Source organism: Uloborus diversus, chromosome 2 (genome assembly GCF_026930045.1).
Source record: "Uloborus diversus isolate 005 chromosome 2, Udiv.v.3.1, whole genome shotgun sequence".
NCBI lineage: Eukaryota > Metazoa > Arthropoda > Arachnida > Araneae > Uloboridae > Uloborus > Uloborus diversus.
Window position 1 is genome coordinate 25623640 of NC_072732.1, and position 25825 is coordinate 25649464.

The 25825-nt window shown below is 31.2% G+C and overlaps 1 protein-coding gene across 1 annotated transcript in view; it reads right to left on the reverse strand.

The window, feature by feature from the left end:
- Positions 1-4207: 4207 nt before the first annotated feature.
- LOC129235131 (rapamycin-insensitive companion of mTOR-like) overlaps positions 4208-25825 on the reverse strand; it is an 81352-nt gene continuing 59734 nt past the window's right edge. Inside the window, exons 24-30 of the mRNA XM_054868820.1 lie at positions 23666-23804; positions 19955-20012; positions 19014-19121; positions 13615-13707; positions 11310-11421; positions 11017-11155; positions 4208-4363 (exon numbers count right to left, since the gene is read on the reverse strand). Coding sequence (XP_054724795.1) covers positions 4295-4363; positions 11017-11155; positions 11310-11421; positions 13615-13707; positions 19014-19121; positions 19955-20012; positions 23666-23804 — 718 coding nt within the window. The 3' untranslated portion in view covers positions 4208-4294. The remainder of the gene's footprint in view (positions 4364-11016; positions 11156-11309; positions 11422-13614; positions 13708-19013; positions 19122-19954; positions 20013-23665; positions 23805-25825) is intronic.

Consider the following 25825-nt stretch of genomic DNA (forward strand, 5'->3'; position numbering starts at 1 on the left):
AATAAAGAGCTGAAAAATATTGAATTTATTACGTTTCTGACAAAGTTATCCAACAACCAATAGAAGCTCGCAGTCAGATGTAAACAGATTTAGCAATGGCATCCGCCATTTTTATTTTGCATGAACAAAGGTGTATTTGGTAAATCTTTATTTGAGAAGATAGACAATACCGATCAATTAATGACAAAAAATCAACGAATAAAAGTGCGGCTCAAGTCATGAAGATAATTTCTTATCATTATCATGCTTCCAATCATAACTTTGAGTGTTGAAACAGGCATATTTTTCTTATTAGGAACGTTTGGTTTAAAATGACTAGACTTTGACATATAGAAATAAATCCTTTCCATGATTAAAAATCCCGAAAAGAAGAAATTTCCAATATTTTAAGTATGGCGGTCCAAATGACCGCTGCTAGTCTTTCTAGTGCTAAAGTTAACTGTATGAATATTTTAATATGATATGTGAATTGGCAATATATATAGAAATCTGCATGAGAAAGATACTTTTTATACATGCTGGAAGAGTAGGAGCTCTGTACTTAAGAATCTTAACTATATTTTTTGTTTTTATTTCTCATCGACTTAGAACTAATAAAATTATGCAGTGTATATGTATTGTTAGTGAGTGCAAGTTTGAATGACCCACTCCCTGTATCTGTACCAGGTTTATGTTTGTGACACTTTAAACGAAATACCAACAGCAGAGTTTGAAACTTTTATTCTGTAACAAATGATATCAAAAAATAAACTTCTCTTTTATAAAACATTTGTAATGATTAGGTAACAATCCAACTTGATACTTACACATAACAATTTAAAATCAATGCAAACTTCTGATAATACTATGTACAGTTTCAGGAACATATGTTTTAAATGTGTAGTATACAGTCTTAACAAGTCATAATGGATCCTTATTTGGCACATTGCCAAGTCTTCTCCATGTCACACCGGCAGTTATAAATTCATTATACCTGAGAGGCCTTTTCAAGTAGCCATTTCTCTTTTTGCATATGAAAGCTTTAGGGGCACATAGTATCTTGACCAGTAAAAAGGCATGGGAACATTCAGTAGTGTTGGGCATCCAGCAACCAAGAATTAGCACGGATAGGTAACATTGTGAAAATCAGATTACTCAATACATAAAATACACCACCAGCTCAGTCATTCTATCCTAGGACTGCAGTTTCGTGCTAGTTAGCACTCATCAGCCCAGAATAGGAAGTAACTGAGCTGGAGGTGGAAATTCCAGGCTGATGAGTGCTAATTAGCACAAAACTGCAGTCCTCGGATGGAATGACTGAGCTGGCGGTGTATTTTATGTACTTCTGCCTTAGCCCTGGCCTTAGGGCGGTAACTTACTGAAAGATTACTCAATGTTTGTACTGTCTGACCATGGAGTGTATGGAAAGACAAACATCCGTTTTACAGACAAAAATGGACGAATCTATTATTTTTTACCAATGTCAGCTTTTACAGAAGCAGAGTCTCATTGAAATGAGTGGAATATGCACATCACATTTTTACTTTTCCCCCTTTTTCACATAGATTCGTCTTATCTGGATGTTTGAAAATTCCATGCAATCCGTGGTTGGACAGTACAGTCTTAAAAATCTTTGGTTTAGTTTTATGGCTTTAGTTTTTTTTTAACTGCTTACATGCCTTATTTTTACTTTCACACAACTGTTCTATAACTCTTAAATTTTCTACTTTTCAAAAAATATAAAATGTCATTTGTTGACATTCTATTTTCATGTTTCTTTTTCGATTACATGGGCATGAGCCAGCTATTCAGAAAATTAACTTGATCATAGAATCTGAAATCATGGAACCATAGGGAATTTTTGTAATCTAAAAAAAAAACAAATTGCAAAAACTACCTAAAGTTTGGGGTAAAATTGATGTAAAATTCTTCCAAATTTACAACAATAAACATGTTAGTATGAATACAGATCATTTTAATCCTATTACACTAATTCTAAAATTATTTTATTACTAAAAAAAGTTCCTTTAATTTCCCTTTTTTATTCCCATTTCCAAAAATTGATAAACAGGTTTTTATAAAAAAACATCTGCAATAGAAATTGGACTTGATTCTTTTCTGAAGTTTATAAAGCTCCAAGTAAAAAAAAAGTTGCAAGTTCCGTTTAATCTCAGGTGCTTCAGGTATAAATTTAAGTTGCATATTTAGTAGCTAAATGACTTTCATTAAAATCTTAATATAAAACTTGTCCCCTATTGAAGACTTATTTACTACGTGCAGTAAATAATATAAAAGCATTGAGATGTCTGTGTTAACCACTCCCTTAAGTGGCATGAAATATTCAAATACAAGAGAGGAATTGATTAGAAATAACAGGTTGTTATGTAAAATGACTTGAAATAAAATTAATTTGACAGAAAAACGTATAAACATCCCTTTTAAAATAACTTGTTGCAATCAGAAGGTGCACAACTTGACGACATAATTTATGTACACATAATTTAGATCTTCTACCGTTTTCAAGATACATACATCTTGACAACCTCATCGAATGCATCCAGGAAGTTAACATGCCTTTTTTTGGTTGTGTTCAAATTTACATGCAAATGAAACAGACATGGTTTTATAAAAATCAAAATTGAATTAGAGGGGAATAAAAAGGAAATTGGTTTAAATTAACTGAAAAATTGTACTGAAGAAATAAGACTCATCCTTTTCTCATCTAGGTAATTTTAATTAAGAATTTTCCAGATAATTACCAAGGATCCAGATAATTTCCAAACTTTACATTTGCAACCAGAATAGAAAAAATTTCTCTTTAAAATATGCATGCTTAAAACTTTAAGTTATGCTTCAGAAGGGAATTTTGTAAATTATAGATATTTTTACTTTTTACAACAAACCCTTCAGATGATTCATATAACTCATTAATCTAATAAATAATAATCTGCTTCAAAAATGTTGATCAGCATGAAACATAACGTTTCAAATTTACGTATGTATACAAAATAGGGAAGTTGCAACCTATTAAATATTCATATTTGGCTAGGGACATTTTGAGCGCGCTGATATTTTTATTTTTTAGAAATTCAATAATCCTTTTGAACACACTATGGAGACCGGATTCGTTAAAGCACAATCTAAATAATCTTCCTCATGCAACATCAATGATGATATTCGAATATTTCCGAGAGGGATGAGAGGTTTAATGTTCCAGAAATGCGAGGAGATAAGCCTTTTACGTTTCGTCTTCGAAGTCGAATGCGTGACCTTCGGCTTCTCCCCTATCGGAAGAGCGCATGAAGTCACTTCCTATGCCATTTGACGTCACAAGCGCTTGAACTTTAAGAATTAATTTTAAAAAAACTACTTATCGTATCGCAAAAATTTTTTCACCTATAATGTTCATACATGTTACTTTATCATATAAAAATAAAATTGAAAAATCAAAAACTTCCCTATTGTCAGTGTTAAAAAATGCATTTTAAATTGATTTTTTAAAAAAAGTACCAGAACATGTACAAAATTGAAATTTCTTATTTTTTCAGTAAAAAAGCTCTAGTATCAACTTAGTATACTTTGTAAGAATTGTTTAAAAATTTTATTAAGAAACTAAAACTTTGTGTAATTTGTAACGATTTAATTCAGCAATAAAATTGCGCTTTCGACTTAAAATCTTAGTAAAATTTATATTTGAACGATTTTAGAGTTGAATAATTTTGATGTTTCATAGCTCTGTCCAGTCATGGGTTGAATTTGCGGCCTTTTCAAAAAAATTTATTTGTGAAAAACCACTCTTTCTAACTTGTTAGCTTAGTCAACTCCTTACCTAAAACAAAACATTAGTATACATAAAAAAAAAAAAAAGAGAAAATAAAAATTCAACTTCCAAATCATCCCCAGCAAAATATTTAGGGCCAAAGAAGTTTTATCTTAGATCTGTGATTGCTAAAAAATACATTTTCATTTTTTCATTAAATTTTTAAAAAAGAGGAAATGTCTAAAAATGTTTCTTTTTTTATAGAAATTAAGAGTTCACAGAAATAACCTTTTTTCACAAATTGCGGACCTAAAGATAAAAACCTGGACCAATACGTGTTTTCATCTTTACTCAAATAAAATTTTCATAAATAGAATACAACAGATAAGTTAAATCTTGCCAGCTGGACACCCAGAAGGAACAAATCAATTGTACATAAATAGTTATTTCATATATACATGTGCATAAAATGTGCACATTCTTATACAATACGGATTGGGAAGACTAGGTTTCATTGATTTAGTTTTTACTGTACATAAACACATGGAATGGTCAAGCTTCACTTCCACCAATTTGGGGAATACTGATGATGCCAACGACAGATTCTGCTTCTAATTGTAGCTGAAACAATTTGTAAATTTTCAAATAAGCATAAAACTAAAATATTCTATAACTACTTTCTTCTGCATACAAATAGCATTTATTTTTAAAATACTTAAAATGTTTCTAAAAAATCAATGAGAGAAATTGAAGAGAAAAGTTAACATATAATTGCTAAAATGAAATATACAGGTGATGAAAATATTTAATTTTGTAAGTATTCATCTAAAAGTATAGTATTGTTCTAACACTTGAAAGTTTTCAGTGACCTAAACAAGTACAGTTGGCTCTTTATTTACAATTTTCAAGCGGCCAAAAAATCTTTAAATAGAGCTAGTCATCAAGTAGAGCATTGTTAAACAGAGAACCAACTGTATTCTTTACTAATAATAAAGCTGAAAGTCTCTCTGTACGGAGGATGTCTGTAAGATGTCTGTATCTCTGTGACGAGCATAGCGCCTAGACCGTTCTGCCGATTTTCATGAAATTTGGTACAAAGTTAGTTTGTAACATGGGGGTGGGCACCTCAAAGCGATTTTTTTCAAAAATCCGATGTGGTTCTTTTTCTATTCCAATTTTAAGAACAAAACTATCATAAGATGGACGAGTAAATTACGAAATTATCATAACATGGAACCGTAACATGGGTACAAGCCAATTGGCGAGAAAATTCACCATACATTATTTGTAAATAGACAGGCGAACCAAAAGACCTTTTAATTTTTCTATTACGGGCAAAGCCGTACGGGTACCACTAGTTTAAAATATATTTGCTAACCAACCAATAGTGTAATAATGAAGTGGAAAAAAGACCACGGCAAAATATCTTTTTGGATGCTTCAGGTGTTCCTGTTATCAAAATATGAGGTCTTCAAGTCTGGAAGAATTTCAAGAAAAGTCGCCACGTTTAGCAAGTTTTAGTAAGTACTGATTTTTCTACCATTTTTCGGTACCTTCGCAAAAATCTTATTTTAAAATCTGCACTTTCACAAAAATCGACTTATAAAATCAGCAGCTTCACAAAACTAACTTTGAAAAATCGGCTCATTCGAGAAACAATATTAAAAAATCGAAAGTTTCACGAACACTTTAAAATAGAGAACTTGTTTTTCTGTTTAAAATACAGTTTACTCAGAAAATAAAATGCTAAGATGATTTATATGAACAATTGCTTAGGTAACAACTTTTTCGTAGTATTTTAACTCATGTTTAGCTGTTTTTCACCAAATTGCATTTACGCAATCTTTTAGCATCAGTTTTGGTGGTGATGATGATTTCCTGAGTTGTGCATAGTACAAAGCCTATCGAGTTGAGATACAATGGTATTTTCTCTACCTCTTAGGATCCCCCTCCCCCCCCCCCCCCAAAAAAAAAACGTTAGAAATAATAGTAACTGACATTTGAACTTTTGATACTAATGTTAAAATTGCTCTTATTTTCTTTAACAAAAATCAGAATGTGCATTTTAAAAGATCACAAAATCAATGCTGATAAAAAAAGTTCATAAAAATAGGTAGTGAGAAAAAAAATGCTAGTTCACACATTGCAGGCAGATGTCCTTCCGAATGCAAACACTGAAATAGCATGGTGCCTTCAATTTTTCGCAAGGTCTTTAAATTTGGTACTTTCCTTGAAATAAAATTTTTGTGTCAAAAAATGTCTTATATGCTGTTTCAATGGCTACCTATTCCATTATTGCACTATTTGTGTGGCTTCTTGTGTAGGAGAAATGAAATTTTTAGCAGACATATGATTTCTTGTAATAACTGCTGTAATAAAAACTAAGATACAGTCCAATTTTAAGTCTCAGGGTTTTGTTCAAATTTCATTACACATACAAAAAGATCTACAGTGGCTATCAAAAGTGTCTGTACACTTGCCATTTTCAATGAAATATGCCCCTATCCATTGGTTAAAATTAATATTTTGGAATGAGTATTTAATTATGAGATCTATGATCTATTTTCTACAAAACTACATAAAAATTGTTAATAACATAATAAAACTTGATTTTTAAGAAATAAATAATCAAAAAGTGCCAGAAATGTTATCTCACGTTAAGTCTTCGTACACTTTGAAAAAATATCAAAAAATTAGTAAATAATCTAACTTTTTACTAAGTTATTATTTAGTAGAGTATCATACAGTATCAGCAACAGCTTTTAAAGATCTAGGAATAGATTTCATTGCTTTTTCTTTTTTTGTGCAATTCCTTTGTAAGTGTCCAACTGCACTTCAAGTCTTACTGTTTCTAGTTCGCATTTTATTCCAATGCTGTATTTGTAGCTTAAAAAAATGCAATTTTAGACTTTCTTCGTTGATGTTCTGGGAACAAAAGGTACAGGGGTTTCAGCGGAATTTCTAGAAATTGAAGCTTTAAAAATGTGATTATAGGCCATATTTATCAGCGTTAGGGTGACGGATGGAGCTCAAGGACTGTCCCCAATCGATTTCTTTTTTAATAGGTTGAATTCAATTTCTCCTCCCCCCTGCTTTCGACATTGAAATTTCAAAAAGGCAATTTTAGACAAACGTTGAGCATTTTACGGGAAGAAGGTTCTGAAGCTCTTCCCTGGTAAAGTTTTCAAAATTGTGGTGCTAAAAACTAAAGCAATGTTTTATATTTAGGGGCTATTCCAGTTAAAATGGTTGTAAGTGTAGTTTAAAAAACCTAAATGCTTCAGGGTTCATACTCTGTTTGGATGAAAGAATTCCATGACTTTTCCAAGACTTTTTCATGACTTCAATGAAAGTTTTCATGACCTTGTTACACAAAGAGAATAGCACTATTTAATCTCAAACTTGCTAGTTTTTGGAAATGAGCATTAACAAAACGTCTACATGAATGCCACAGCCTCATTGAAGCACTTACTTGTAATGGAAAAAATATAAGTGTACAATTAAAAAACTAAACTATTCTTATTTGTCTTCATCATATAAATTTAAGTAACGTAAAAATGCAGTGAAACGAATATGATGATGCTTAAATATGTAACTTTTTTTTTTTATATAAACAGGCAGAATGATATTGAATGCGACAAAGGTTGAATGAGTGAGTCATCACTAAGTTTCAATAAATTTGCTTCAAAAGTTGCCTTTTAGTGTCAACAGAACATTTAATCATCCACGTAACTTGAAAGTATTTTGGTTCTTTAAAATAAAGCCGCATAGTTTAGTTCCTTAAGTTTCTAAACCTGATCTTTTTTGATTCATTACTGAATGGTTTTTTCAATCTTCTCATTTAAAAGTATACTTGTTTTGTTTACTTATTTGCACATTTTCAAATGCATATAAATTAATAGGTTCAGAAATTCCAGAACAAGTTAGATTCCTGACATTGAGCGTAGCAGTGGGTTGCATAGATTAGTTTTGCGGGCCGTACGTTGGGCACTGCTCTTTTTGAGTATTAGAATTCCTCTTTTTCTGTATTCTATCGCCTGACTAAAGTTCTTTATTTTCTAAAATCTTCAATAAATTAAGATCAACTCTGATAAATTTAATAAAGTTCTTACAAGTGATGGAACCTAACTCGGATGCAATTAAATTGCCTTTTTTGACTGGGCGTGGCAAAACCAAGAACGTGCAAGTTCGCTACTACAGAATATGAAACGTAAGAAGTGTTGAAAATAACAATTTATTCGAAATCAGTGATGTCCAAGCAGAAAAATCACATCTCAAAAAAAGTCAAGCGGCTGCGACAGAAGTGGATGCAATGAGATTTTAAAATTCAGATGTGATTTTGGGATCGTTCAGTTTTCCACTTTTAATAGCTTTTATGCGTTACAGGGTTAAATCACTTAAGATTTCTAATGCTCTTTTAGTTACTGTTACTTTCTCTTTGTCCAGGACATTTTTCCATGACTTGAAATAAATTTCCATGACTTTCAATGAAAATTTCAATTTTCCATGACTTTTCCAGGTCTGAAATTTGCTTATTTTTTTCCCATGACTTTCCAGGATTTCCATGACCCGTACGAACCCTGTGCTTATGATTTTGGAGGAAGGCAGTATAGGGACCCTTGCCCGAATATTTTCTGAGATTCAAATCTTAAAAATGAGATTGTAAGGCCATATTTTGTAATATTAAGGCCAGTACTTTTTCAAAATTAAGGCTCTAAAAACGTAATTTTAAGCGATTTTCGATGTTGTTCGGTGATTGGGGTATTTCCCCCGGAAAATTCGCGAAATTGATTGGAAATGCAATATGTCCGCTCTTTCTCGAAAACCTTAAAACCTTATTTTTTTGGGCATGTAATCCTATTTTACTTACTCAATTTAGTAAACTAGGATAACATGCCTATATATATTGGGGAGGGAGGCGGTAGGTTCATCATCACTTCGGGATCAGGTACACGGACCTGTTCTGGGCTTCAGTAGGGGGCACTTGCCCCCCTAGCCAATGTCTCGACTCCTTTTGATGCAAGGGCACCTTTTTTTTTCTAATGTATTACAAAATAAAATTTATACGAATGTACTGCTCTTTATTCATTTTGGAAGGAGCATTTTTGTTCCGACTTATGAAAATGAACAATCTTCAACACGACGCCGCCATTTTGGAAATGAGTTGCTTAAAAAGTAGTGTAAAACTTAAAAATAACCTTGATTAACGGAGAAATAAAGTAGTTGAACGAGTTAACGATCATCAGAAATATATATTTTACAAAATCAAAAAGAGATTTGTATGTGTTTACGTTCGCGACCTTTGTAAAGCTCAGTTTTCGAAATTACGATCTTCGTAACAAATTTGCGGCCGTGATTGCGATTTTTGCTTCTATTCTGAAACAAGAACATTAAGATTTTGCTGTAACCTTTCAGTACATGATGATATTTCAAGCAATAAATTATAGGGGTTTTGCCAACTTAAGATGCAAAATCCTTTCTTTTGAAAAAAAATGGCACCCACATGCAATTTATTACTACTAGAAAATTATGACAGGTTTTTATTAATTAATTTCTCACTCTTCATAAAAATTAACTGTTATTTACTTATTTCTTTTCTGTGCTCTAAAATTAATACTACTAAAAACAATTATTTTGGCTACTTCTTCAAAAAAATCTCGATTGTAATTCCCCCTTCTGAAATTAACAAGTTTTGTTTTGAAAATAGTGGGGGTTACTTTCGGGGGTTTTACTGTAAGTGGGCAAAAAAGAGAAATGAACAATTTAGGATTAAATTTGAAAAAATTAGAAATTAAAAGTCAAAGAAAAAAAAACTAATCTTGTATATGTTTTAATTTTTTTTTAAGAGAACTGAATTTACCGTTATAACTATATTGACATGAATAACAATATTCAACAGTGTGTTTTAACTACATGTTTTAAATTAGATATGAAATTTGGAAAATGAGCTTTTAGAATGTACACTGATCAGTTTTATTCCATGAACAGTGCTGGTGATGTTTCCAAGGTGTATTATTGAAACTGCTGCCCTTACCTATCTTCTTTTGTCAAGTTTCAAAAAAAAAAAAAAAAAAAAAATAGGGTGAATTTGTCACCTTCTGAAAATTGCCAGGGCAAGGGTCCTGATTATCTCCCATAGATCCGGCCACTGTCCATGGAATGCTACATTTTTAGTATGCTGTGCCATGCTAAGATCACGAAATGTCTTTAAAATTCCAAAATCTTAAAAAATACTTAGTACTATTTTTATTTGTTTATTGTATTCTTTACAAAAAAAAAATAATAATAATAATGAATAATACTGCTACAAAATATAAAAATTCATTTGTGCTAAAAATAAAAATTATAAATTCAATGTTAATAAACCACAAAATATGCTTGTAATCAATAATTTGCAATATTAATCTTGTTACAACATATTTCAAGGGACTGTAAATTTTGTTCGTTGTAAAGAGAATTTCATTTTAATGAATTCAAGCAATGTAATGGAAGTTAAAACAGTACTGAATACTTATTTTGTTGAAACAGATATTTCCTTGCACTGGTATTTGTTTTAATAAGATTTTATTGTAGTTGCAAATTTTGTGCTTTATTAAACTTTTTTTTAAAAAATCACTTTCAATAATAGTACTATTGAATTGAAGCGCCCATTTTGCTAATACAGTAGAAGACCGTTATAACGCCGATCTGTATAACGCAATTCTCTATAAACCACACTACTTTTCAGAAGTAAACAATAGGTTTTGAAGTTTAAAAAATCCTTCTGTTTTGCTTTGCAAACATAAAAATTGTTAGGTAAATTAAATTTTGAAAGTTTTTCCTCTTTCCATTTTATTTCAAAGCTTTTAAATTGAAAATGAGTACTCATAGTAAACAGAAAATACCAGATGGCTCTTGAAAATGTAGCTGTTATGCCAACCATGAAGCTAGCAGAAGTGCAGGATTTTGATTGTGAAGCATATTTATTTGTGAATAACTAATTGTAATATTGGTACTTTAATACTCATTGCAGATAAAACTCATTCTGAAGTGCTAATATATAGATATATTCTGAATATTAGTTTCAAAATTTGTGAAATGATCTATATAACACAAAAACCTGTATAACGCAAAAGCTCTGGTCCCAAGGTGTGCGTTATAACAATCTTCTACTGTACAAGGCACAATAACTAGATGAATATATAAATATTTTTTTTTGATTATTTTCAAGTTAAATAATGAATCACAAGTTGTATTTTGACTGCAAATTTTTAAGAAATGAGGAAATCACTTACTTCTTCAAATGTGACATCTAAAAACAGTTCATGCATGAACCTCCTTGCAGGCATACGGAAATTGTAATTTGCCATGTAATAATTTATTTCTGAATACAAACAAATATCTTGAAAAGCACTTGGAAATTTTTGTTTTAAACTAAAAATGAAATGTATATATGAATGTACAAATATTAGAGTAGCAAAAATCATACATTGGTTAATTTACAATTGAAATTTTAAAGTGAAAAATATTTTGTTACATTAAAATGCTTAGGTGGATGTTACAGAGATTTAAAAAAAAAAATCCTTACTTTAAAAGACCTTGTTCAGAAGCATTCACTGCAACAGAACTAGACAAGTTTATAACATAGCGCATTGCTTCCTTCCTAATTAAAAGTTGATCTTCTTTTGATCTTGGTGCACCTGTATTGAACACATTGAAAAAAGTATAAGAATTCAAGTTTTGTATTTCAAAAAATGTGAACTTTATTTGCGACTGTGTGTGCTCTATATAAATGGGAAAGCTCAGTTAAGTCTTCAACACACAAAACTGTTCACAGAACATATAGACTGGAAGTAAACAAAAAAGTTTCCAGAAGGTTTTCTGCTATGCTTCTTTTGGGGATTCTCTTTTGAGTAAAAAAAGTTAACTACAGTAAACTCCCGATTATCGGCGGTCAGACTATCCGCTGCTTAGGTTATCTGCGGGTCCTTTCACATTTTTTTTAAAAAAAACTTGTGATTGTGTTGTTGTTTGCTTTTATATTTTGCATATATTTTTTTATATTCAATGTTAGTAGATGCAATGTAGCAATGGTTTTAGTTATAATTTGAAGGAATATGTGAGTATCATTAATATTTTTTACCTATTGCATAGTATCGTTTTTTACCTATTATTCGGATTATCCGCGGTTTCGCTTATCCGCGGTTACCGTGCCACCCTATTCCACGGATAATCAGGAGTTTACTATGCTAGGATTCGCATTCGCTGCCTGCTTGGCACCAAATTGTTCTTGCCATGTATGTGATTAAGCTCGCCAAATGGTGCAATTCTTTGTTTACATCTAGTCTATCTTATCTTTCCGGTGAATGAAATATAGAGAATACCTTCAAATCCATCCCACTTGGTATCATAGGTTTCAAAATTTTGAAGGTTTTAGATTAACTTACTTCCTTTAAAAGAATAATCATGACTTTACATCTATTATTTTCAGCAAAATCATTGCATAAATAAAAATATATTAATTAATGAGGGAAGCAAATATTTTTTTTTAGAATCATAATGTAAAAAGTCTATTGCTATTACAGGTTTCCCACCTAATTTTAGCAAGAAACGAGCTGATGTGTGCATCACATGACTTCCTTTTACTCCAATTTAATGTCATTTCCCCATTATTCGCTATTTTAATGTGATTCAATATTTATTCTCTAAATATCACCAACAATGGCCAAATTGAAACCAAAAAAAAAAACTCCGCCAAATTTGTCGCCAAGTTGGCGACAAAACTTGGCGACCAAAAGACTGGCGATATATCGCCAAGTGTCCGACAAATTATAACGCCACTTGAGTTTACATCGAAATTAACAATGATTTCCCCCCAAAAAGGTGCAAAAGACCCCCTTAGGAACATCCGAAAGCAACCAAAAGGGGAGGTGCACAACTAGACCCCACTACGAGTCTATGTACCAAATTTCAACTTTCTAGGGCATACCATTTTTGAGTTATGCGAGATACATACGCACATACGCACATACATACAGACGTCACGAGAAAAGTCGTTGTAATTACCTCGGTGATGGTCAAAATGGATATTTCGCGTGTCTATACATTCTTAGGCACTTTTCCGCATGTGGTCGAATCGAAAAAAAAACTCAACATTCATTTGGGGGTGAGCAAAATGGAAATTAAGGGCGATTTTTGAGTGAAAATTTTTTCGCGAATACAATACTTCCTTTTTTGTAAAAGGAAGTAAAAAACATTACTTTGATTCACAATATTTTCATGAATTGAAAGAAAAACTAAAATTCATTATAAATATTCTTTTAATGCAAAATGCTGACAGCTCGGTAATGACATCCAGAGATTGCAGTTTTGTCCTTGTTATGGAATTGGCTGTCTGGAATAGTCGATAACCGGACTAGAGGGAGGTGTTCTCTCCTGGAAGGTTACCAACAAACTGGTAGCCAAAATAAATCCAGCACACCAGCAAGAGTTCACATGTAATGGTGCAGTTCAACTCCAAAATGAAGGTAAAATTTTAGGAGGAAACTGCAGTCTTTGGAAGTAATAACTGGGAATATTTTGAGGAGGTTGGTATTTTGCATGTACTCTGCCTCAACCTTAGGGGTGGTAAAACTTACTGCTCATTCTTTTTATGTATTAGCTTAACATGCATCGAATTTACAGGATTTAAAAAAAAAATTTTTATGTAAAGCATTTAACACTTTTGACTTTGTTTCCCTTTTACTACAAACTATTTACTTGTACTCAGCTATTAAACTTTTATTCATTAAGTTGCTAGCTGATAGATGTCAAAACATTACAATACAAGAAATATGACTATGAAGGCGCACATACAAGTTATGACAAGTTCATGTTTGCGAAAGAATACTCACCTTTCATAGAATTAGACCTATCTAAAGAAAAAGCTCTCACTAAACTACGCTCTGTAGAGTTCAAAGATTGTGAGGATGCTTCTTCTGACTCTTCTGCAAGAATTTAAGAAAAAAAAAAAAAAAGAATTAATCTTTTGAAATCAAAAAAAGTCAAAATTGGATTTCAAGAACTATGAAAAAATTGCTTAAGTGCTAATTAATTATCGATTAACATGTTTCTTTCCAAGATGAATATCAAGATACAAAACAAGTTCCAAGTACACCAGTCATACTACTTTGAAATAAGAGATTTTAGAATCAAAGGCAAATAATGGTAGTTCATTTTGCCTTAAGCTGAATTGCAATGCATTTTAACCTAGAAACCATACAAATAGTGTCAAAACGATAAAAGGTTAAATAGGTAGCATTTAAATGAGCATATTTATTTATTTATTTATTTATCTATTTTATTTTATTTTTTTGCTTTTTTTCTGACACAAAAGTTATTTGCCCTCGTGCCTCTGTTATCGAGATACCAAGTCTTAAAGAAGGTCCTAAGAAAAGTGCCTAATTTAAAGACTTGGCAATAAGTAGAAGATACCAGGGATCTTAACCATCTGCATATGACAGGACATTCATCTGCAAAGCATATGAAAGGATGTCGTCTATCACTCACAGGAACTCGCTAAATTTGGACTTTTCTTAAAATGTTAGCAGGTTTTAAGACCCCAAATTTTGATAATGGGGATACTGGGGCAAATGATTTATGCATCCAGAAACATGTTTTACTATTTTTTGTTTACAACTTTTTTTTTTCATTATTACACTATTGCACAATTTCCTGGTAAGTTCATTTAAGTTTACAAATTTCTCTTCATAACTTACAATTTTGTTTTGCACACATTAGTACAGTTGAACCTTGTTAACACGAACTCGCTTAGCGCAAAATAAAGGCTATTGCCCATCAGATAAAGCTACAAATTAGTGTTAAATCAATCGCTCAACATGAAGAAGATTTAGACGAAATCCCGCATAAGACAAATACAATTTTAAGGTTTTGAAGAAAAAGAAAATCTCCATACTTCCTCATGAAATCACTTTCGGAAGCGGAAAAAAATTCCTCTCCTTGGGTGGGAAAACCACGTTTCTTCAAGAAAGTACGCACTTACTGTAAAAAAGCTTGGATGCACAGTGAAATCTTCACCAAGTGGCTGACAAACCTAGATTTAAAATTTCATTGTGGAAAAAAAAAGGTCTAATCCTGGACACCTGTTCTGCCCATGTTGAGATTTAAGGTCTATAAAAAAATTTTGGAAAAAAAAATAGAACCGACTTCAAAATTGCTCTAAAAAGTGAAAAATAATTTTATTCTTTAAACACCATCGATAATACTTTTAAACATAATTTTTGAAGTTGGCGCAAAAACGATAGATAAAATCATTCACAGCCATAACTCAACTACAAGTATAAATTTAACCAGGTCCAGTTTCTTCACTACCACATGCATTACGCATTGATGACAGCATATTTGAGTTTGATTTAAATGTTTCGTTCCTAACTTAGGATGCTTTTTTGATAAAAATATGAACGAAGCATGGTTACAATGGATTTTACTTTTTGTTTTTGCGCCAACTTCAAAAATTATGTTTAAAAGTATTATCGATGGTGTTTAAAGAATAAAATTATTTTTCACTTTTTAGAGCAATTTTGAAGTCGGTTCTATTTTTTTTCAAAATTTTTTTATTTCATTCTTTTTAGTGTAAATGCAGATATTTCAGTAAAAGTAAGAAGTTACCTAGTAAGAAGTTCGGCTCTATATCACTGTATTGCTTTAGAAAAGCCTTTATTCAAAATTATCATTACAATTACTATTACCTACTGTTATATAGCACCAAACTTTTATAACAATGAGTTTCATATTGTCGCGTAGATGAAGATAGCGAAGACAATGTGAAAGCCAAATGAAGCGAATACTCGTTAGTCTCAACTCGAGATCTTTATTCAGAACCACGAATGAACGTTACATCTCCTTAGATACAACTTGAGAAAGTGCTGGAACTTTCCCGACTTGGAAAGATACAGAAATCAATAGAAAATTCGAGAAAATACGGGAAACAGTAGAAACGAAATTTTAGTAAAATTCACTTTGTCCTAGTCGGGATTTGAACCCGGGTCGCTCCTGTGGGAGGCGAGAATTCTACCACTGAGCCACCGTTATCCACGGATGAAAAGTGCGAACTTCGCTACAAAATCATTTTAATCATTTAATAGGGAAATTTACTGTTTTTTGCCCATAACTTTTTTTCTAAAGAACAAATATGGTCAAACAAAGTAATGGGGCCTAAGTTGAGCCATCCCCTATCCATTAAAAAAAGAATCATCAAAATCGGTTCACTAGGTGAGACGCTATGAGTGGACAAACAAAAAAAAACATACATACGGTATGAATTGATAACCGCCTCCTTTTTGAAATCGGTTAAAAAGTAATAAAGTGTTTGCTTTTTTTACCCGTCAATACTGCAACGAGAATCCAGTCTTGTGATCAAGAAAAAATCAGATGTTTGAAAATGCACTGTCATAGAGAAATGATCCGAATAGCCTTTGTCTGTTTCAAATTACTTGTGTTTCTTACTTAAACTATAGAGTACCTGGATGACCGAGCCTCGCTCGGCATTAAAAAAAATTATTTTTTGTCAACTTGTGTTTTTCTAAGGTTCGATACTTTTACAAATATACTTTAAAAGCATCACGTCAACGAAATATTAAGGTTCTCGATGCTTTCGAGAAACGAGAGATATACATGTTAACACTTCATCAGCATTATAATCATTTCAGCTATAAGAAGCCTACTACTGAATATTGGCCTCCTCTCCCCCACAGTCATCCACCTAGGGAAACTCTGAGCTGGTTGCTAATCATTGTTATGGTTGCAAATCGTCTGCCTTATGTGTCAAATCACAATTTTTTTCAAGGTTAAACTCAAGTATTTAACGCATGGTATTGCCAAAAAAGTAGTTTCTAAGACCAAACTACATGGCGACAATAATTATGAAAAAATGATTGAAAATGCGCCGCTAGCTTCTTATAACACTAAAGTACCAAACAAAGAAGATCTTGAATGCAGCTAAATCAACTTTTTGCTTTAAACTATCTGTTAGGGGAGGCTGGGGTAATAAGAGACAAAAGGGGTAATAAGAAACAAAAATAAAATAAAATAAAATGTAAACTAATATTCCAAAAAACTTGAAACAACCATCTCATATTAACTGCATTAAATGGACTCCTCTTGATTTTTTAGGCGATTATTTAACTTAAATATTTTGGTTTAAAAAATGTCAATAAATCCTTATCTCTAATAACCCCATGTGGGGTAATAAGAAACTAAGGCTGCCACTCTTCAAATATAGCAAGGTAAAATCCTGTGGAGTAATGAGAGACATCTGCAAACAATTCTGAATCCGCCAATATTTTTAAATTTTTGATATTTTCATCCGTTAAAAAAATATTTTTTTCTCAAAAGTTAATGTTTACAAATGTGTTTGTGAAATTCATTTCTTATAGTTCTAGGTCCTAAATGACATAATATTAGACTTAATGATAGTTCTAATTAATGAACATAACCTTAGGGATCGATCAAAACCATCAATCTAATTTAAAGTGATCAGAAAATATTTAAAAACTTCTCTAAAGTATAGTCGAAAATATGTAAAAACGTGTCTTTAAAGTTTGTGTTATTAGAAGTTTTTTTCTAGTCCCTAAGTATAAATGAACTTTAGCTATTTATTATCTAATGAAGTAGTAGTGATTTATCAGTAACTTACAGACATTCTATGCATAAAATCATACATTTATAACATCTAAATATGGTCTACTCTGATGAGTATAGCTGAATTTAGATTTAGGCTATGTTAAAATAAAAATAAAAAAAATCTATGAACTTGCAAAACTTAGACTAACCATCAAACTCATCGTATTTTACCTAAAACAAACGAATTTGTTAGTATGGGGTAATAAGAGACACCTGTCTCTTATTACCCCTACAAAAAAATAAAAATGGGTTAGTAAGAGACTGGCCCACAACCTGTAAGTAAATGAGACTTTCAAAATTTCAAAAAATAGTACTGGTCAGAAGTTTACACATTAATGACTCCCAAACACTTCACCTACAAAATATCGCGAACTTTTAAGGTAAGATCAACGTGAAGGTTTTTTTCATTGCATGAAAAAAAAATCAAAACATGTTATAAACTTTTAAATAAGTGTATTGTAATAAAGTATACATATGGTTCTTTATATTACATATATTTTTAAAGTTGTCTAAGAATATTTTTTTTTTTTTGTGATTTTTTCACTGTGTCTTTATTATCCCTGTCTCTTATTACCCCGGCCTCCTCTACATTTTGTTTCCACTGTACAATTTTCCTGTCATTAATTAAAAGACTTTGAACTTGGAGCCAATTTTACTGTGTGTAAATCGGTTTTTAACCCAAAACTTCCTTCCATACTATGTCACGATTCAAGATTTTATCTCAATCGAGATTTTCATTTGGAATAAGTACTTTTAGTGTAGTTGGTCACTTAACACCAGAAAATGCTACATGCAGCATGCTATCCATAAAAACTGATGATCCACAAGTCACTCCAACAAATTATAACAACAAAATATACAGTCTCTAGACATATATTTTTTCAAAATAAAATTTAGATGCGTGATTTAAAAAAAAAACATATAAAACTATTTGAAGTTTAAAAAAGAATATAAATAAATAAAATAAGACGGTCCAGCAATAGTTTTGCTTTAAAAAAAAAAAAGCCTTACATCGACTTACATAGTGCTTTTGAATTTGTTTTTAGCCAAGTGTGATTGAAATGAGCCAAAGTGGCTAATGTCAGCCAAGCCTGGCAACCCTAAGCAAGTTTAAAATTTCAAAGCGAGAAGAGACAAATTTTCATTGTTATGGTTGCAAATCGTCTGCCTGATGCGTCAACTCACAGTTTACTTCTAGTCTTAACTCAATTTGACTTTATATTAAAAAACTGTTTTTTGTAAAAAATCGCGTTTTTACAGAAAAAACACTGACGTAGATGAACTTAGAATGCAAAACTACAATTAAATCCAAAATTTCATCCAAATCGTTAGAGCCGTTTCCGAGATAAGAAATATATATATACCCACAAGAATTGCTCGTTCAAAGATATATGATTTTGATACTTGTGTGTACATTTTTGTACAAAGGTACTTTGGTTCCTATATTTTCTGAGACACAAAAAAAAAAAAAAAAACTTGTCTGCTTACACAAAATCGGGTAAACGTCGAAATCTGTTAATACGAAATTCGGTTGACACGAAACATTTTGGCGTCCCCGTCGAGTTCATGTTAACGAGGTTTGAGTGTACTTATATGTAAACAAGTGACTTACCATCGATAGTAGTCTGATGTAGACACCTCATATTTTGGGATGAATGTCGACACAAGCAGTTATCCTCCGCATGGAACTCAAACACCCTATCAATAGGACTCTGAGAGGCTAAAACATTTTTCATAAAAATGCAGAATTATACCAGGAAATGAAATCAAATGCAGTCACTCAAGTTTTAATTCCATATTGCTATTTATTAACTTGCACTAAAGTTACTGAATTACAAGAGCATACTATTAGAAATCGCTTGCAAGTAATAGAATACTTAGAGAAGCATTTTAAAATTTAAAAAAAAGAATAATTTTGAGGAGTAAAATTTAATCGCAATGAATTCTTAAGCATTGAAGTATTCAAATTTCCATAAAAATATGCAGTGAAACATGTATAACACGAAAACGCTTAACATTTAAAAATCCGTTAATGCGAAGTGATATAGCAGTCCGAACATCTTTTAACACGCAATTCTTTTAACGTGAAAAATTATTTTAGTTCCTTAAGCTTTGTGTTAAACATTTTCCCCTGCATAATGAGCCTATATAAACCTCAGAAACCAACATTTCATACTCCAAACAGCTTTCATTATTTTTTAAAAGTACTTATTATTTCTTTAATTAAATAAATACTTTAATAGAAAATTGAACATAAATTGAGAGAATGACATTGATATTTCAAAAACACAAAAACTAGTTTAAGGTAAATAATATACTAATGGTGTCCTGCTCCCCCCCCCCCCCACACCAAAAAAATACTGCCAAATTATGGCCTAAGAAAATGGAAACCCCCACACAAAGATATGGAGATAATTGAGTTTATCCGCAACATAAAAACTTGAGAGAAAGAACTACTCTCAGAACTATAGATTTGCTTATGCTCTGAAACATTTTAAATTGTGGTGAGTTTCAATTTTAATCAAATTTGCAGTGTAGAGTCTATAAAATTACCAGCTAGGTTTTCAGCATCTAATCTGTTTTCTGACGTCTTACTACTTGAATTTGGCACCTAGGGGAAAAACGAAAGTTAATAACTGATTTATAATGATGAGAACACCATCTTTTTTTTAAAAAGGAAGAAAAAATAACTCATTACTTTTAAAGACATGCTTTTATGTTTTCCCAAGAGTTGTTTGAAAAATACGATCGATACTTTTGCAAAAAAATTTGCAACAACAAATTTATGAAAAGTAAGAAATACTTCTAAAAAAAGGGTTATAGCAGTACAATTTTAGAATATACGAGGGATTTTTTTGAAGTAAGTACCATTTTGAAATAAAAAAAGAACAAGTACAGAAAAGCAAAGAAATTTATTACACAAAAATCTACCACCCTCATGCTATTTTTCGACATTGCTCCTGTGATTTTCGATGCATTTGTCATAGCGTGGTACAAATTTTCAGTACCTATTCGTAGAAAGTTGCCTCCTGTGTAGTCAACCCTGAGGGCTCTTACAGGGCTTTGGCCGGAACGTTTTTGAACATTCTCCGCACTGCCCCGACCTTGCTCGCAGCAACTTTCATTTGTTTTGGCATCTGAAGTCTTTCTTTTCAGTCAATCAGAAAACATGTTACAGGGTGGCGACAGATCAGGGAAAAGTCAGGGAATTTGGAAAAAATAACAAAAAATCAGGGAAAATTGATTTTATGAAGAAATTTTTTTTTTTTTGCTTTACGAAATTAAGTACTCTAATTCCCTATGCATTTTCCACCAATTATATGTTCAAAAAAAGTAAAATTAATGAGGTGCGATTATACACTGCCGCATATTTGTGCATCTTTTTTCCTCAACGTCAAAGTATTGAATCTTACTTATTAACCACAGGATGAACTGCCTAAGATTGCTTCTGTGTCTGTTAGGTTGTTTATTTTACCTAGCTTGAAATTTCTTTTTATGCTTTCAATGCTACGTAAAATAAACTACCATACAGGCAAAGAAGAAGCCTTCATTAATGCCTTAGCTCCTTTTCCTTTATTCCATTGTCTTGAAGTAACTAGCGTACTGTAATCACGATTTCAAGAAGAAATCTTTGGTTTTTGAATTAATACTGATAAAAAGCTTAAAAGTTATTACTTCTTCGCGTTTTTAATTTAATTGCTAAAATTGAACTTTCAGTAAAAAAACTTTTGTTTTTTTGCCATTATACTACTTGTTGTAACCGCATATTATAAAGGTTTTCTTTTCTTCAGACTAAAGTGATTCTTTTATTTTATAACCAGGTTGTATTCTTCTTTAATATATTTTGAAATTAACTAATTGCTTTTTTTTTCTTTTTTTTTTTCTTGCATTTCAAAGTTGTTTGTTACAAAAGCAAGCTGTTCAGTATGTAACAGCTCATTTTTTCTGTTACATACTGAAATCATTTGAAATAGAGTTAACTTGTGTACTTTAATAAATATCTATATTTTTTTTTATTGTTAAAATGCTGTATTCATTCATTAAAACCTATGTTATTGATTAGAGAAAAACTCCCTATGAATGGATGTCAAATGGTTTCATTTGTTTTGCATAAATCATGTCAATTAGTTATCTAAGAATAACGACATTACTTCTATTCTTTCACTATTGCTTGTTATTCTTGCAACAATTATTACACAGTTTGAAAATTTAGCTCAAAATAATTTCAATTACTTTTTAGTTCTATCATAAATACACATATGTTTTTAAGAGTGATTTTAATAGTTTCTTAAAATTTTTATGCTAAGTGGTTTCAGGAAGTAAAGTTTTTTTTTTTTAATTTTCTATAATCATTCCATGTAAAAAAATTTAATATACTGTCTTGCAGGGGTTCCCCCCCCCCCAAAAAAAAAATTGACGATATGTTTTTTTTAAAAACCATTTTATTAAAAAAGCAGCATCTTTTTAAAATACATCTTTAGTTCAACAACTTTACACAACTTAAAACGTTTAAAATACTGCATTTTATACATACATACAATGGATTTCAAGTAGAGCAAAGAAAGAAAACCATTATCATTGGTAACGTAAATCAGGGAAATTTGGTGAACTTAATCAGGGAAATCAGGGAAAAGTCAAGGAATTTTTTTCACAGTTTCTGTCGCCACCCTGTGTTACCCCAGCAGGAACTTTCTACGAATAGATATACAAAAATCTGTACCATGCTGTGACAAATGCTTGGAAAATCACGGGAGCAATGTTGAAAAATAGTGTAAGATTTTTGTGCGATAAAATTCTTTGCTCTATCTATACTTTTTTTTTTTTCAAAAACTACTTTAAAAACATCCCATGTAATTAAAATTTGCTCAATCAAAAGGTAGCTCAGGTACTAATTATGTTTCCGAACACACAGAAGAAACTTTAATATCTTAAAACTTAATCCTCATTGATTAACTTATCATGACAATAAAGTGCATTAAGTGAAGCATTATTGCTGACAGCAGTGTATTTAACATGTTGCAATTGCAAAGGGGGTAAAGTACTCTCAATCTTATTTTCTAACCTAAGGGAAATGAGAAGACAAAATGAAAATATTCAACTTTACAAAACTACTTATTTTTTGTTAAAACTAAATCAATGCTAGCGGACTAAAAAAACTTCTCTAATGATCAGCATTTTACAGGGTTCGTACGCTCCTTCAAAACTCCTCCAATACTCCTTCATTCAGGAAATTTTCCTAAAGGGCCCTTCAAACTCCTTCATTTTGGTTTTATCTCCTTCAAAACTCCTTCTTTTTTTGTTCAAGACTACATAATTTTTCTATATGACAGTGACTTAAAATACTTCAATCGACAACTTAACATCGTCACTAGGGCAAAGGTATATTTACGATTTTGATGTAGTAATTTCGTATATTTATTTTTTTTCATAAAGATGTGATTTACAAATAGAGCATAGGAGTCATAAAAGTTGAAGGTGAAAATATTATTAGATGACTAAGACATTTCATAAGTGAAGTGAAACATGCTTAAATTTTGCTTGGCTATTTTTTCAAGTTTTATAACTATTGCTTTTCCCTCCACCACACTCTCAGCAGCAAAAGTCAGTTTGTCTAATTATTGCTTAAATATTTAAAAATACATAAGTAGATGTACTATATTAAGCAATTGTGTTAAAGAAAACAATTGTTTAGTAAATCGCAGTTCTGACAATGTAAAAAGGGTCATTCATGTTGGATGTCATAACTTGAGGGGGAGCCGGGTTCATGAAATTGTGACAAGGGTAAGAGAAAGAATGATAAAAAGTGACATCACACAGTTGTTACAACACTGTTATGACATGTGACAAGGAGTAGTAAGGTGAAGTGTGACATTTTGTGACAAAGGGGGAGCCGGGTTCATGAAATTGTGACAGGTGTAAAAGAAAGAGTGATAAAAAGTGACATCACACAGTTTTTACAACACTATGTTATGACATGTGACGAGGAGTAGTAAGATGAAGTGTGACATTTTGTGACGAAGGGGAAGAGGGTCAAATACGACGAATGAAAGTGCAACACCCTTTAAGGAGAGCCCATTAGCACTCCTTCAAAATCTCATTTTACTCCTTCAAAACTCCTCCAAAAATCCTTCATTTTATTTCTGAAATTGAGTACGAACCCTGATTTTACTTTCAGATAATTTGAATGACAACAAGGATAGTTAACTTATAAGTCTAACTTTGCTAATGAAATCAAATAGCAATATATAAAAGGATAATACTTACATTAAAAATTAAATCGAGGTTAGAAGGAAGACACAATCCAATGTAACGCTCGCTCGACAGAGTTTCGGAATCTTGACTAGGGTGCCTCGATCCTAAAGAATCATCATCAGTTTCTGCAAATAGCATGTCGTTGGAGGCACTAGAAACATAAGGAAGTAATCGTTTAACATGATTAAATTCAGAAGTAACTAAAATCTAATATTACTTTTAAAACTGAAGTATACTGCCATGCTAAGCATGTACATCTGAACCTTTTATTAAAAATAAGTTATTGTCAGTAGGTGGTTTTTCGTAACATATTTTACCTAAATACTCTGTTTTATGTTCATTTACAAACAGGGAAATCTTTTTAAAAAAGTTCCGAAAAAGTGGCAACTGAATTGACTATATGGAGTTGTGAAACTTTAAAAAGCAATTTCTCATTTTGAGCTCAGCTGCAGAAACCACTTTTGGGCTTAGCATGGCAGTATATACTTTTACCCCAGTATTTAGAGTTCATACATTTTCAGTTTAAAACTTTAATCACTATTAAAAAAAAGTTAAGATATTAAGCCCCAGAAATGTAATGACCCTACCAAAGCTATTTTATTTTAATTTATTAATTTTAAAACTAAACACCTTTGTCATGCTTTTTTGTTGAAACTTTGGGCACAAAAACTTATGAGAAATCAATAGTTAGTTCAAGTTACAGTGCAAAACTTAAACATTTTTTTTCCCCTTTTTATCTGCAAATATGGAATACAGATCCCTTCAAAAAGGGGACTGTCAACATATTTCAAATAAAGATTAGATCTTTTTTATAATCCAAAATAAGGATGCTTTTTTTTTTAAATCTATGATAGTCATATTAAATATAACCATGACTCGTGACGACAGTCTGCACAATTTCATTAATGTTTTCGGCATATAGTTCTACTGATGATGGCAAAAAGCCTATTCTAATTAGAGCAAAATTAAAGCTGGGTAGTCAAAAATAAAGCCTGGTGTGAGCTGCGTATCTGAACAGCAGGTTATTATTAAGGGCTCGTCTATTCTGCAATACTTTCCACTTTCATTTGACTCATTCAAATATTTTGTCAGAAAAAGAGCAGTTTTTAATAACACTTCAAACTAGCTTATTTGCAAAGAGAAATTCAAAAAGTAATTAGTTATCAAGTTAGGTCAAATAAGTCTCTTTACAATAATAAGTAGCAAATTAATCAAACAAATTTGTTCAGTTAAGTTGAGAAACCTCTTTGTCTTGTAGAACTTCATTGTATTTTTTAAAACAAGGGGAATATAAAACAACATTTTATTGGAGATTCTGTTTGTTTTTAAATAAAAACAATCTTTAGAGAATCCATTATTTAAATTTGTGACATATTTTTTATTAAACTGGAGAGTGGTATTACTAGAACTTACATACTTAACAAGTTAAATGATATTTACCTTTTAAGACTACAACTTGAAAAACTAGAAGTTATATTAGTCGTATTTACAAGATCACTAATGGTAAATGGCATAGCTTAGGTCACAACATTTTTTTTTAAATACCTTCCGCTAATTCCAAAGCCTTAAGTTTAAATTTCAATATTGAATTAAACTGATATTTTTTGTTCATTTATGCTTTATTTTAGAAAAGAACATAATTGATAGAAATATGTAGGTTTTCATAATTACGAAAGCAGTTCTACAAATATATTAGTTTTATAACTAAAAAATCTACTTCCTCTCTCTCTCTTACTTATCACAAAATTCAAAAAGCTGTATTGAACATGATGTAAAGGAAAAAAAGAAAATCGAAACATTGAAATTAAGTTTAGCACAAAAACAAATTAAGTTAAATTCACAATGCAATGAAAAAAGACTCATTCATTTCAAAACCAGCTTGAGCCAAATTATTATCTAGATAAATGGTCAATACGATTATTTTTAAAAAGAAAACAAAGTCATACACCAAAGGTCATTGAAATGAACTTCTTTCGAAAAATCAAGTAGGCAGAGCATGAAATGTTTTTAAGTCTCTTCAGTAAAACTTTTAGGTATTTTTCCATTATGGGTACTTGGCCCCATTGCTTGGCGTATTTCAAATCATAGCAATTATTTTTCATTTTTCTTAGCTGCCATGTTTGGTTAAACCTATACAGAAACTACTTATTTGGTGATACTGTATGTTATTTT